General features: G+C 38.5%; 1 protein-coding gene across 1 annotated transcript in view; it reads right to left on the bottom strand.

Annotated features, from left to right (window-relative positions):
* Positions 1 to 15,205, bottom strand: part of LOC126236096 (uncharacterized) — a 301,836-nt gene that overhangs the window by 190,101 nt on the left and 96,530 nt on the right. The window contains exons 2-4 of the mRNA XM_049945164.1: positions 13,484 to 13,832; positions 5,075 to 5,241; positions 4,759 to 4,843 (exon numbers count right to left, since the gene is read on the bottom strand). Coding sequence (XP_049801121.1) covers positions 4,759 to 4,843; positions 5,075 to 5,241; positions 13,484 to 13,825 — 594 coding nt within the window. The 5' untranslated portion in view covers positions 13,826 to 13,832. The remainder of the gene's footprint in view (positions 1 to 4,758; positions 4,844 to 5,074; positions 5,242 to 13,483; positions 13,833 to 15,205) is intronic.

The raw sequence follows: 15,205 nt of genomic DNA on the forward strand, positions 1-15,205 counted from the left end.
TTGAGACAGCTAATGTTCAACATGAACAACCATTAAACATTAATGAACGGCTCCAGAGTCCACAATGTCAACAGGATACACTTCAGAAGCAGTTACTGGCACTGATGGTAAACAAATGGATGCACACCAGTCAAAGTAAAGAAAATAGTTCCTCATTCCACCAGCAGAATCGAATGGATGGCACATAGGAAACTACATTAGCCAGTCTGCTGGTACCACAGGTGTTTTGGCAGTCAGGCCACAAGGCGCACAGCTCCAAGTGTGTTTCTGAATGGCTTCAGTGGCCAACAGCAAATGCAGCAGGCCACACACTTCCACAAAGCTCGAAATCATAAATGAAGGAGCCATCATTAGTCCTAGAAGCACCATCAGATGATAGAACAAAACTGCACCAATGTGCGCACCTCTCCAATTTACTGTGGCAAACAACTTGCCCATTACAACATGTGGTGAACTGAGAACACAGCTGACCTGGGGTTCAGGTTCACACTAGCATACCAGAGACCAGACAGGAAGTTATCGACTGCTCCGATAAAGTACTGCATACTGCACCATATTAAGACAACACCCAGCTAACCAGTCTCTCAAGGCTTAAGGAGATTAACATCCGACTGTTTTTCCTCAACAAAAGCAGAATTGGAGGAAATGTTACAGACATGTATCATACGCAGATCCAAGAGCTCCATCATTATATCTAGTGAAGATAAATACAGCACATGGAGGCCCTGCAAAGATAACCACATTTTGAATGAATGTACCATTCCTAACTGCTACCTGGTCCCTAATATGAGAGATTTCACAAATGTATTAGCCTCAGCTGCAAATTTCAGCATGACTGACTGTGAAGAAGCCTATAACCAAATCCCCGCAGAAAAAGAGGAGACACTGAAGGCCGCAACAGTAATATCTTTCACTTTTTTTTTTTTTTTTAGTATCTACATGTGCCATTTTGTCTAAGAAATGATGCTGAGTTAGTGCAGTGTTTTGCAGATGAAGTGCTACAGGATTTGAATTTCTGTTTCATCTATCTAAATGTTCATCTATCTAAACAACTATCTTGGTATTTTTCCAAACAGCAGCACACCATTAGAAATAGCTTAGTGCAGTGTTCAACAGGATACAGAAATATGGTTAGATAGTAAATGAAACAGAATGTGTTCTGCACCAAAAACTAGTAACATTCCTTGGCAATGAATTTTTGTGGCCAGTATTTGTCCACTCAAAGATAACATCCCATGCCCAATGGATTTTCAGCAGATGAGAAGGTTCCTAGGAATTGTTAATTTCTACCACCAACACCTGCTGGGAGCGAAAGAGATACAGGCATCACTGACAGCAGCACAGACACGCAACAAACCATGGATGAACACCCCTTGCCATGGACTCCAGAGGTGCAATATATCTTTGAAAACGTAAACGCCAGTTCACAAAAAGCTGTTCTCTTGTCTCACCTTGTCAGTAATGTACCATTAGCAGTAGTGGTAGATGCTAGCTAGCTAGCTAGCAAGCATGCTATTGGCCCAGCTCTCCATCAATATGTTGAGAAGTGTTGGAAGTCTTTAGATATTTTCTGTCAGTTAACAGAGGCACAAACCAACTGGAGTGTGTATAACTGAGAGCAGCTGGCTAACTGTGAAGCTGTATGGCACTTCCACCCTTACATAGAAGCCAGATCATTTGTAATCCACAGAGACTATCAACCAATTATATTCACTTTTAAGAAACTTAAACAGGGTTGTCATCCCGGGCAATTGCAAGAATACACATTGAAATGGTAAGTAAACAAGGAAATTATATATATATATATATATATATATATATATATATATATATATATATATATATATATATATGGGTTGTCATCCCGGGCAATTGCAAGAATACACATTGAAATGGTAAGTAAACAAGGAAATTATATATATATATATATATATATATATATATATATATATATATATATATATATATATATTTTAGAGGGAAACATTCCATGTGGGAAAAATTATTATAAAAACAAAGATGAGGTGACTTACCGAACGAAAGCGCTGGCAGGCCGATAGACACACAAACAAACACAAACATACACACAAAATTCTAGCTTTCGCAACCAACGGTTGCCTCGTCAGGAAAGAGGGAAGGAGAGGGAAAGATGAAAGGATGTGGGTTTTAAGGGAGAGGGTAAGGAGTCATTCCAATCCCGGGAGCGGAAAGACTTACCTTAGGGGGAAAAAAGGACAGGTATACACTCGCGCACACACACACATATCCATCCACACATACAGACACAAGCAGACTGCTTGTGTCTGTATGTGTGGATGGATATGTGTGTGTGTGCGCGAGTGTATACCTGTCCTTTTTTCCCCCTAAGGTAAGTCTTTCCGCTCCCGGGATTGGAATGACTCCTTACCCTCTCCCTTAAAACCCACATCCTTTCATCTTTCCCTCTCCTTCCCTCTTTCCTGACGAGGCAACCGTTGGTTGCGAAAGCTAGAATTTTGTGTGTATGTTTGTGTTTGTTTGTGTGTCTATCGGCCTGCCAGCGCTTTCGTTCGGTAAGTCACCTCATCTTTGTTTTTATATATATATATATATATATATATATATATATATATATATATATATATATATATATATATATAAGAAAAAAAGAAAGAGGAAATGTAACACTGACAACAACTGTCAGTAAGCCAAAGAAAAATATATACACTTTAAGCACTACCCACAGATGATACCTCCTACGCAGCCCCTTCATGGAACACCAAAGCTATAGGAAAGTGCAGGTATTTATATGTGCTTGTCGGTCTGCTCTAGTGCAAACCACAGGTACCTCTGGCACCTCCTGTGGGCTTGTTTGCTGAGGTGAGAATGACACTTGGGCGTAGTGACAGAGTGTATGCGTGGACAAGGAAAAAAAATTCCCGGATTTTTCCCGGATTTCCCGGTTAAAAATACACTTTCTCCCGGATGAAAACACACTTTTTCCGTGTTATTAAGTGACAGTATATTTTCCCTCGGAACTGTAAAACTTATCAATCCTTTGAATGGTTATGTTTTTATACACGGACGTAGAATTTCCCAGCACTTTAGAAAACGAAAACGAAACTCAGGAAGAAAACTCCTTTTGGAAGGAATTATTTCCACTCTAGTAGTCTGAATCTATGGATTTCCCTAGTAATTATAACAACGCTGATCATTCGCAAACCCAATCAATCACATAATCAAACAGCGATTGACGTTCACTCGTTCGGCTTTACTCCGCTCAGCTTGTATAGCCCGGTCCCCTTTTGCCTGCAGGAAAGTTTATTTCTAGATGCGACGAGGATTCCCCTGACAGAGACATCACATACACTATGCACGCATTCAAAAATCAACTTATCATTTTTTTTATCGTGGGACCAAATTGCTGATGTCATCAGTCCCTAGACTTACACACTACTTAATCTAACTTATGCTAAGGACAACACATACACCCCATGCCCAAGGGAGGAAATCAACTTACAGAATGCTGTGACTGCTTACACAGCAGCAGCCACATTTCTGTAGCCAGAAAATGGGAGAAGGTACTACTCATACGCCACTCAACTGCGCAGGCACATGAACCCCCTTGTAACTGTTAAAATGAATCTAATGTAAACAGTTGTGATGTCACGGTCATCGGAGGCAATTTGTTGTTATGAAGCATTGCAAAGTCTTCCGGAAGCCTTTGAAACATTTTGCTGTTGGCAAACGCTTGTATGAGAACTGTGTTTTGTTGTTGTATATGGCACATTTCCTTAGCAATTCATGTTTTGTTTTCGTTTTTTTTTCCGTTCACGTTTTATTGTTGCAGTATTATTCTGCAGTAGCGGGATACAGTACTATCCTTTGTTAGAGTATTGATTCTTACCAGTCAAAATTACAAAAATTTAACTGAAAACTAAAACAACGAAAAATTCCCGGAATTCTAAAAAATTCCCGGGTTTTTCCCGGTTTTCTCCTGGATGAAAAAATTCCCGGGTTTTTCCCAGATCTCCCCTGAGTGATCATGCCAACTACTGTTTTGGTTTGAAGCTGTTGATATGGAGGGCATGATGATGTCGATGTGGATTCCCAGGTGTGAAGGAATGTCTAGCATCAGCAAAAATGCTGGATTGACCCATTCCAATGATACTGTTAGTGGTTTGTTGTTGCACATTGCTTGCCATTGTGTTTGACAATTTGGAAAGATGCAGGGTATGGCGGTTGTAATGGTGGGCACACTGCATGTGTCCTTTGCATGACAAGCAGTGATGTTTTAAGGTCATTGTGAACCGATTTTGACGAAATTTGATGTGGATAGTTTGTATCAGGAAGAACACAATATACTTTAGAAAAATATAATGAAAACATAACAAATAAATAAAAATTCCACCCTAAGAGGGTGAAATAGGGAATGGAATATATTTTTCTATATCAGTGAACATAAACCATAATAAAAAAAATTATTAAATTTGTTGAATAATGTATAGCTTTTCAACAGCACAATGCCTAGATGCGTCTTTCCCAAGCCTCACTGCACGCACCATTCATGCAGCAGCGACACTGCGTGTGCCACATCACTGTGGGTTAGGGGGGAGGGGCACACACATCACCAGCTATGCTTACCTGAGCAGGCAGACACCTGAGGGGCAACTAACATTATTGCACGTACACACACACACACACACACACACACACACACACATGCACGAGAGAGAGAATGAATTGTTTTGAGGGATGGGAGAAGTTTTAATTGCTTACCCCTGTAAGAGACTTCAGCCTGTTGAGTGCAAATTTAAGCAGACTGCAAAATCTGTCCAAGCTCAATTGCTTCATTGCAGCAGACCTAAAATGAAAATGAAATGCTGTAACAAGTCAAGACACAACATGATAGTGACCAGAAGATAATTTACTTGCAACAATTATTTTAATTCAAAGGCTGAATGTTTACTGTATGTGTGCATTTGCTAAAGGAAACACAGTATTTATTATTGTCAGCAATATCTAGTACTAGAGTTTTTGTTTTGTATACCATCAAGTATCACTTCCTCATAAATATTTTAATTAACATACTCACCTGGTATCTACATTTTCTGCATGCATAATGGTTGCACACTCAGAACACATCCATGCAATACCAGGAACAGTTTCCATTTGAGCACAACGCAAGTGGAATGAGCGAGGACATGTGTGGCAAATCAGAACAACTCCTTCTTTATGGCATGTCCAACAATACTTATCTTTCTGGAAAGCCAAATAAGATTGTGAAATTAGAAAATATGAAAAACACACAGTGAAAGAATAAATCTTAAACACTTTCTTAGGGGGTAAACACTATAAAATGGCACTAGTTAACATATTGCATAATGTGTACCATTTACTAAGAAACAATGAGAATAATTTCTGTATCTGGACCGAGGGAAAGGGAAAAATTGCACATAATACATTCCTTGACCCTGCACAGTAATACTACAGTTAACACATGTTGAATAAATAAAGATATGGTCGATTAAAACTGTGTGCCCGACCGAGACTCGAACTCGGGACCTTTGCCTTTCGCGGGCAAGTGCTCTACCATCTGAGCTACCGAAGCACGACTCACGCCCGGTCCTCACAGCTTTACTTCTGCCAGTATCTCGTCTCCTACCTTCCAAACTTTACAGAAGCTCTCCTGAGAAGTTTGGAAGGTAGGAGAAGAGATACTGGCAGAAGTAAAGCTGTGAGGACCAGGCGTGAGTCGTGCTTCGGTAGCTCAGATGGTAGAGCACTTGCCCGCGAAAGGCAAAGGTCCCGAGTTCGAGTCTCGGTCGGGCACACAGTTTTAATCTGCCAGGAAGTTTCATATCAGCGCACACTCCACTGCAGAGTGAAAATCTCATTCTGGAAAGATATGGTCATTCTCCACTTCTATCTGCACCCTTATTGGGGATCAGCTGACAATCTCCTAACAGCCAATTATTTTTTGTATCTCTTGTAATTTTAATACACAAAAAATCAACTGATATTAGGAACCACTGTGAAATGAGTTTGGCACTGGGAATTGTAGACCTTGTTCTAAAAGAAGGTGGAACAAAATTCAAAATTATATATGAAAATGAGCTAGCATAACTAGCATGATTCAAAAAGAATGTTTCAGTATTTGATCATCCAAACGCAATAACATACACGGGAAACATCAGGAGTACAACGTTTTAAATAAATTCAATAAAGTACACCTACTACAGGACAACCCAGTCACACTCATAAAAAATACTGAAAAGATAGTCATGCAAAAAGACCCAAAGTCACCAAAATTATTTACACCAATTTTAGGAGACCAAGGAGGAAGGACAAAGGATTCTCAAAACATCTGACACTTGCAGTGAACACTGCACTCTTCATGTAATATGCAGCTGTTGTTGGAGTCTTCAATCCAAAGACTGATTTAATGCAACTCTCCACATTAATCTATTCTGTGCAAGCCTCTTCATCTCTGTATAAGTATTGCAACTTACACCAATTTGAACCTGCATGCTATAGTCAAGCTGTGTCTCACTTTAGAATTTTTACATCCCACGTTTCCCACCATCAACAAACTGGCAACTCCTTTATGCAGTATTTTCTCCTCAATTTGAATCAGAACTACTTCATTAGTTACCATATCTACTGATCTAATCTCCAAAATTATCCTAAAGCATCACATTTCAGCATACTAACCTCTTCTTGTCTCAAATGCTTAAATCCACATTACACTTCTGTGCAAGGCTCTACTCCAAATAAATACTTACTGGAAACAATCCTTATAATTTAAATTTATAGTCAATGTTATGAAATTCCTCTTTTTCATTAATGCTTTTCTTGCTATTGCCAGTGTCCAGTTCATTTCCCCTCTAGTTCAGCCACTGTCAGTTACTTTGCTGTTCACATGACAAAAATTATCTGCTACTATTATTGTGTCTTTTCCTAATTTTTCCTTCACTATCACCTCATTTAATTAAACTTCATTTGATTAATCTTATATTACTTTTCGTAATGTTCATCTTATAACCTCTTCTCAAGACACTGTGCATTCTGTTCAACTGCTCTTTCAGATTCTCTGCCACCTGAGACAAAATTACAATGTCATTGGAAAACCTTGAATTTTTTATTTCATCTCCTTGAACTTAAATTACCTCCCCAAACTCCTCTGTTTTCTTTACTTCTTGCTCAATGTACAGATTGAATAATATGACAGATAAGCTACAACCCTGTTTCACTTCCTTCCTTTCAGGTGCTTCAGCTCCTATAACAGCAGTCAGGTTTCTGTAAAAGTTGTAGATAACCTTTCACTCCTGGTATTTTACCCCCGTTTTCTTCAGAATTTCAAGAGTGTATTCCAGTTGTCAAAAGCTTCCTCTAAAGCAATAAACACTTTAAATATTAGGTTTGCCTTTCTTTGCTGTCCCACATTCTCCTACATTCCTCTGGGGCCCAAATGACCTTCCCGAAGATTTGTTTGTGTTAGTTTTCTCATTTTCAGTAAATAAACTGAGTTTGTATTTTGCAACTCTGACTTATTTAACAGGTGGGTCAGTAATCTGCACAACTGACTACACCTGCCTTCTTTGGAATCTGGATTATTTGTTCTTTAAGTCTGAAGGCATTTCACCTATCTCATATCTTGCTATCAGGTGAAATAGGTTTGTCATGGCTGGTTCTCCAATGCATCTCAGTAATTACGTGGGTTGTCCAGAAAGTAATGCACCACATTTTTTCTTCTTCAACAATTCTTTATTAAACATAATGAGAATTACACACACAAAAGAATGGTGTTTTATCTACACACACTATTTTTCCAAATATCTCCATTCTGTTCTATGACCTTCCTTCAGCACAAAACAAAGGTGTGTATGCCCTCTCGGTACCAATCCTTGTCCTGGTGGCATAGCTAGTGCTTCACTGTGTGAATCACCTCCTCATCATTCTCAAAATACCTTCCACATAATGTGCCTGTCCTCGTGAATGACATCAGCTCGCTGCAACATGTCAGGTGTGACAGCCATGGATGGTCTCCCTGACTGCTGCAAATTGTAGAGCTCTGCCAAACTGCCAACTGTTGACATCAGATGCTCCATAGACTTTGCACAAGCATTTGTGAATATTCCCCACAGTTTCTTTCTCTGCAATGAGAAATTCAATGACGGCATGTTGCTTGTAACATACATCACCTACAGACGCCATTTTGAAACTGTCCTTGGCGCTCTCACTCAGGAGACTTCAAATAATAATACATAATGTTTCACATTTTTAGCTTTGTTTTTGGCTGAGAAAAACATGTGGTGCATTCGTTTCTGGGCAACACTTGTACAGGTGAGTTTCATCTACTCCCAGAGCTTGTTTCAGCTCAGAATTTTCAGTGCTCCCTCAAATTCTTCTTGCAGTATCTTATCTCCCATCTCACCTTCCTCTTCCCTTTCAATAATACTGTCATCAAGTTCATTTCCCCTGTACATCCTTTCTCTATATTGCTACTACCTTACAGCCTTCCCCTCTTTGCTTAGTACTGATTTGCCTTTTGCTCTCTTGGAATTCACATAGGTGCCTCTCTTTTCTCCAAAGGTCTGTTTACTCTTCTCATAGGTGGAATTTTTCTTTCTCATAATCATACATGCTTACACACCTTTGTACTTCTCCTCTAACCATTCCAGCTTAATCATTCTGCACTGCTGTCAATCTTATTTTTTGGTTCTTCTTTGCTCAATGATTTACTATATTTTAATATTTCCTCCCTCTGAAACTGCCAGTCACGTCTAATTTTTTCAGTTTATCCAGGTTTCCTCCATTTTCTATCCCTCTGCAACTTCTTGAGTTGTAATTTGCAGTTCATGGTCAAACTCCACATCTGCTTCTAAAAATATCTGGCAGTTTAAAATCTGGTTTCTAAACCTTTGACATACCATTATATAAACTATATGAAACCTCCAGGAGTCTCCAGGTTCCTTCCATGAATACAATCTTGTTTCATGATTTCTAAACCAAGTAACTGGAATGATTAAATTTTGCTGTATGTAAAATTTTACCAGGCTGTTTCCCCTTTCAACCCTTCCCCCATTCCCAATTCTCCAACAATTTTCCTTCCTTTTCCTACAATCAATTTCCAATCTCCCATCACAGTTTTCTTTTCATCTCTGTTAACTATTTGATTAATTTCTTTTCGTTCATTGTGCATTCTTTCAGTCTCTTCATTTACAGAGCTGCAAGGCACATAAACTTGTACTATGTAATGGGTGTACATAATATCCATCTAGGCTATGATAATGAGTTCACTTTGCTGTTGATAACAGCTTACCTGCATTCCTATTTTCTTATTCAGTACTAGACTCTTATTTGATTAGATAACCCTGTACTTAGCTGACCAGAAATTCTGTCCATCCTGCCACTGCACTTCACTACAAAACTATGTCTAAATCACAATCCAAAAGCCCGCTAATGCCATGTGGAGGAGGGTATTTCTTGTACCACTAATTGATCCCCCTGCCCTCTCCACCCACAAATAGTGCGTGGAAAGAATGATTGTCGGTAAGCCTCTGTACTGGCTCTAATTTCTCGAATTTTCTTATTGTGGTCAATATGCAGGATATATGTGGGAGTAACTAATATGTTGTCCACCTCTTTCCAGAAAGTGCTTTCTTGAAATTTCACCTATCATCCTCTCCATGATGAACAATGCCTTTCTTGTAATATCGGCCAATAGAGTCTGTTGATAATCTTGGTAATACTCTCACAATAACCAAATGATCCCATGATGAAACATGTCGTTCTTTGTTGGATCTTCTCTCTCTCTCTCTCTTCCAGCACCCCCCCCCCCCTCTCAACCTATCCATTTCACTCTTTAAATTTTCTAATCTAACTGCCCGACTGACAGATGATCTATAAAATATATTAGACACTCTGGCAAGTGTGACACACATGATTAAGGATACTAATGTCACAAAACAAATGTCAAGGCATACAACTTGGATGAATCAACAACATAGTAGAACAATATTACAGTCCATTGCACAAATACCTGGGAAACCCAGACAAATGTTACCATTCAGTAAGTGAGCAACTGGAAATCATGCAAAAACAAAAAAAGAAATGGAAAGATACTGGAGCTTAGAATTTTACATGACCTGTGATCTCTTTTACCATCCAAAGAGAAATATATTTAGTTCCTGTGTCAATTCCTGGATTTTAACACAAAAACTGGAAAACAGAATCAGAGTAAAACAGTAAAGGAGAATGCTGATTGAATGAAGCTATTTTAAGATAGAAACTATGGAAAGCTAGAAAAAGCAAATTGTACAGGGTTTGTCCACAAATTTATTGATAGGATAGGTTCAACACCTTCAAATTCTTTAAAGTATTACCCTTCTGCATCAATACATTACTGCCAGTGTGATTTCCATGTGCCACAAAATTTCTAGAACTCATCAATGGGGATGCTCTTCGCGAAAACCATTGAAGTAGTTGTAAGACAGTTTCTACAAAGTGTGGAATTCAAGATAAACGAATGTTGATGGTCTGGCCTTAAGGTACGAACTCATGGTGCACTACCACATTTGCATTTTGCATAAAAGAAAAAGAGGGAGGAGGAGGGGTGGAGAACGAGAGAAAGCAAGAGGGATGGAAGGAGGGGGAGTGAAGTGAGTGAGTGAGTGAGTGAGAGAGAGAGAGAGAGAGAGAGAGAGAGAGAAGGCGCGGGGGGGGGCATGGACTTCATGCGGGACCTGCTTCTGCAAGCCACCTCTTGGCGTTGCAGTGACATTGTTAGTCATTCTGCACTCTTGTCTCTCATCTCTTTCACTCTAGATAGTACTAAATACCCTGACTCGTTCCCAGCGATCTTGTTACCCATGAAATTGGGATCATCTTCACAGAGTTGTCAGAGTTCTTCACACACTGCGGTCAAAACTCGTGGCACAAGTGTTGTACGAATCTCCTGCATGGCCAAGTCTACCAATACAATCTCATGAACAACCGTTTTTGGCAAGTCCAATAATTTTGGCAAGTCCAATAATTTTGACGTCAAGCAAACACTCATTCAACATTCTGAATTCAGTAGTTGATGCATATGAGTCACGTGATGTTGACAGGTATTCTGTGCAGGCCTCATCAGCGACCTCCTCTCAGTCTTCTCTCAACATCTTGTGCCACCTGTTCGACTATGATGTGTAAGGGCAATAATCCCTGAAGGTTTCATTAAGCATTCCAAACGTTTCCAGAGGTGTCTTGCCGAGCTTCACGCAAAACGTAAAGTGCATATCATTGCTATAAAAATGTCTCCACTGTAAATCTGATGCAACTACTATGTAGATGTTCACACAAAAAGACCACCCTAATCATCGAAGAACATGGAGGCAATTGAGCTAACTACTAATGGAAAGCTAAAGGTCCCCTCCACCCTCACCAACTGGTCTGCTCTGCTAAGTACAGCCATATCACAAAAAGATAAGAAGAAGAAGAAGAAGAAGAAGAAGAAGAAGAAGAGAAAGTGACCGCAACTGTGACAAGAACTCTAGATAACAAAAATTTCAATAAAATGAAATTAAGTTAGTGGAAGAATTAATTTAAAAAAGTAAAACAATCTTGCAAACAGCAGTGTTGTGGTCAGGCATCCTGTGTATTTTTTTATTTCATTTATTTATTTATTTTTTTAACTGAAGATAATTAATTTTGAATTTTGGACTCTTTTATTAGATGAAAATATGCGTTTTAACTAACTATTATTACTCTCTTGCTTCGAACAGGGTGAGAGGTTGTGTTGGCTGGAGTGGGCAAGAGGAGAAAGGAGGCTGGGAGTGGGAAGTAGGGTCGGCGAAGGATGCCTCATAGTTGGGAGGGAATGGTAGCAGGTGCACAGGATAGGAATGTGGCACCATTGAGCTTGTTCTGGTTGCAGGCAGGGTAAGTAGTGTGCAGTGCGTGATGGTATAGAGAGAGTGGATTAGGACGGAGAGACAGAGAAGAAGAAGAAGAAGAAGAAGAGTAAGTTTGTGAAAAAGGTTTAGGTGTAATACGAATAAAGTTAGGGTTAGTGGGCAGGGGTGGAAGTGGGTGTGGGGCAGAGACTAGCAGAGAACAACGCCAGGAGGATTACAAATTCAAAATGTGTCTCCTTTCTCCCCATTCCACCAAACAACTCTTCAATCCAGTCAAGCTGCATAACCAGGGCAATGTAGATGTACAGCATGTGAATCTGAATGTGTGTGTGTGTGTGTGTGTGTGTGTGTGTGTGTGAAGGAGAGAGAGAGAGAGAGAGAGAGAGAGAGAGAGAGAGAGAGAGAGATATCAATGCTCTTTATGTGACTTTAGATGACACAGTGCCTCTATTATATAGTAAGCTGCTATTTACATTCCACCAGAACTTTCCAGACCATAGCAGCTGAATTCTGATGAACAATTACTTACATTTCCAATGAAGAGCACATGCAACTGAAGAAAACATGTCCCATGCTGCTTACAAAAAATTAAAAATCTGTATATTAAATAGATTTTATGACTCGCTGAAGCAATCTTTCCAATTCTTCCTCGGCTCATCATTGACACAGTGTCACTTGTGATATTTTTTAATACTTTTTATGGCACATTCACATAATTAAACTTAGCTCTTTCCACTTACAGCTCTCAAATATTATTTTATCTTTTATTAATTGCAGTTTCAATTTCAGATATTAGTTGTCATCTTCAGGCAGAAGTCTCAAATACAAATATGCACAAAGGCATAAACAGAGCAGCTAGTCTAGACATTAATGAAATACAGTGTACAAGTCATAATATACATGAACAATCATGAGACCAGGAAAAAACTACAACAGTAACACATTTTTATATTCATATAGTTCTGCTGGACAGTTATTTATCACAAGCATTTTACAACAATGTAAGCAGTTACAACTAACCAGTGGTCACCTTCAGATAGTAATGTTGACAAGATAATGGAAACTGATTGCAGCATGTATCTTCAGTCTGAAGATGACCACAGGCTGGTCAAAACCAGTTACAGCATTGTGAAACACTCATGTGATCGTGTCATAAAAATGTGTATAAAAAATTAAAGAACTTAAGCCAGTCACATAATCTCCCAAACAGTATATCATATTTCCAAATTTTCTTCTCTCTGGATGTTAGGAGATGTGCCAATACAGGGACCATTGTTGTTGATTACTGACAGTACATCTTCTTGAAGACTTACAAAGAAATATCACTGGTGTAGACAGGAAGCTGGCTGACTAATGTAAGTCCATATACTCCACTGATTCTCTCCATGACAAGAAAGAAAGATTGCTGGCAGACAAGCAAATAGTTCAAATATGAAAAACAATTTATGAATGAGATGTGATTCTTGCTAAGGAAGAAATTATCACGTTTGGTGGCATAATTATTTATGAACCTATGATCAAAGGGAAGTGCAGTACAAAGTAATATTTTGTCACTGGTAAGGATATACACTGGAATCTCACTAGATGACATAATTATGTTATACCTCTAGTTTGACATCAGCTGAATTGTTTAATCTGGCTGCCTTCGTCTTCTGTGTATCATCTTGGTCAATTGACAGTGGATCAGCAGGTCCTTCACTTCTCTCTCTTTTCCTCTTAACATATGTCTTTGAGGCAGTAAATGTATCATCATCACCATCCTCATCATCATCCTTCTGCTCTTCCATTTCTTCATTTTGTACTTTCACGGCACTATAACTACCACTTGAGGACCTGGTCACTTTCTGTAAGAAACTCCTTTGTTTTGCAACAAAAGCAGGATTTTGAGACCGCGTCAAACGCGTTGGAAGTGTAGATAATCCAGTGTCGTTGCTATCTTGCTTCATGGGCAATCTGTAACAATAAGTTTCTTACTAAAGCAACAATTTTTTGAAATTTTTAAGCTAATCAAATTACATTAGTGAATACATTTTATTTCTTTTTTAATGAAGATAAACTACACAAAAAATGTAGAAGAAGACATTGTTCATGACATATAGCCGCAACACTTTAGTAAACTGGTAGTGGTCTAGAGCAGGGTTTCCCAAACTGTGTTCTGCCAAACGCTGGTGTTCTGCGGGAACTGAATAAGAACTCGAACATTCTGATGTGTTTCTTGTCTCTTTAGTGTTAGTTATAATTACAAATAAAAAAAATCACTGAATAAAACAAGTTTTTGCACTGTTTTAAAATTCTATCAACCTTCAAAATAGGCAAGGTGTTCCACCAAAGTATCAGGATTCTCAAATTGTTCTATCATGGGAAGAGTTTTGGAACCCCTCACCTACAGAACAAACAAGCTCGTAAATAATGATACAAATCAAAAGTTTTACAACTGCCTCCAAATATTTGAATGGAATCTTATTTATTTAAAAAAAAGATGCCAATACTAAATTTAACAATTTTTGAAAACATATTTCCAAAAAGAATATAGAGTATACACTCCAGAGAACTTTCACAACATCAACTCTACATTTCTAAAAAAAAAAATGACTGGATAAACAAACTATATGTACTTATTGGGCAAAATCAACAACTGAGATAACAAAATCATGAGATATGGAATCTATTTGATTAATTTCACTTCTTACAGTATTTTCAAAGTATTCTAAAAGTTGTGACCATGTAAACTTTCCCTGCATATTAATTCCTTATATTCTTCTTATGTCTGCAGCTGGATCATAAAGTCATGTTGACATAATATTTCTCTGCAGTGTATAAAAGGTCTTCTGTTCACAGCAGGAATCAGTTCCAGTGAGCTCTGGCAAACAGCTCTATCAGCTGAAGATGGTGGCCAGATGAACCACTGAAATATTATGTCATGACAAATGTGTGATCCAGATGCAAACCAAATCTTTTTGATTTGCATATTCAAGAAGTTGTCTGGCTTGTCTGAATTTTAAATAAAAGGCAATTTCGGTTCTACAGAACATATGACTTAACAGGCAATCTTAACATTTGAGGACAATATCTTAGCTTCATTAAACAGTTGTAGGTCACCACTGGGTATTTGATTAACCTGTGTCATTTTATTGTTATTTTTGTGTAAGTGTCTTTCAATTGTGCCTGTCTGCAACTTGACGTGTCTTCTTTCTAGTAAGTAGCAATCTGTCTTTTCCTACATTGTTGTTACTGTTACTTTATCCATTCCGTGTCTTGTAGATCGCCATGGCTATTATCCAATTAAGGATTTGTCTTCTTCAACAATTCTTTTATCGTGTTTATCA

Source organism: Schistocerca nitens, chromosome 2 (genome assembly GCF_023898315.1).
Source record: "Schistocerca nitens isolate TAMUIC-IGC-003100 chromosome 2, iqSchNite1.1, whole genome shotgun sequence".
NCBI lineage: Eukaryota > Metazoa > Arthropoda > Insecta > Orthoptera > Acrididae > Schistocerca > Schistocerca nitens.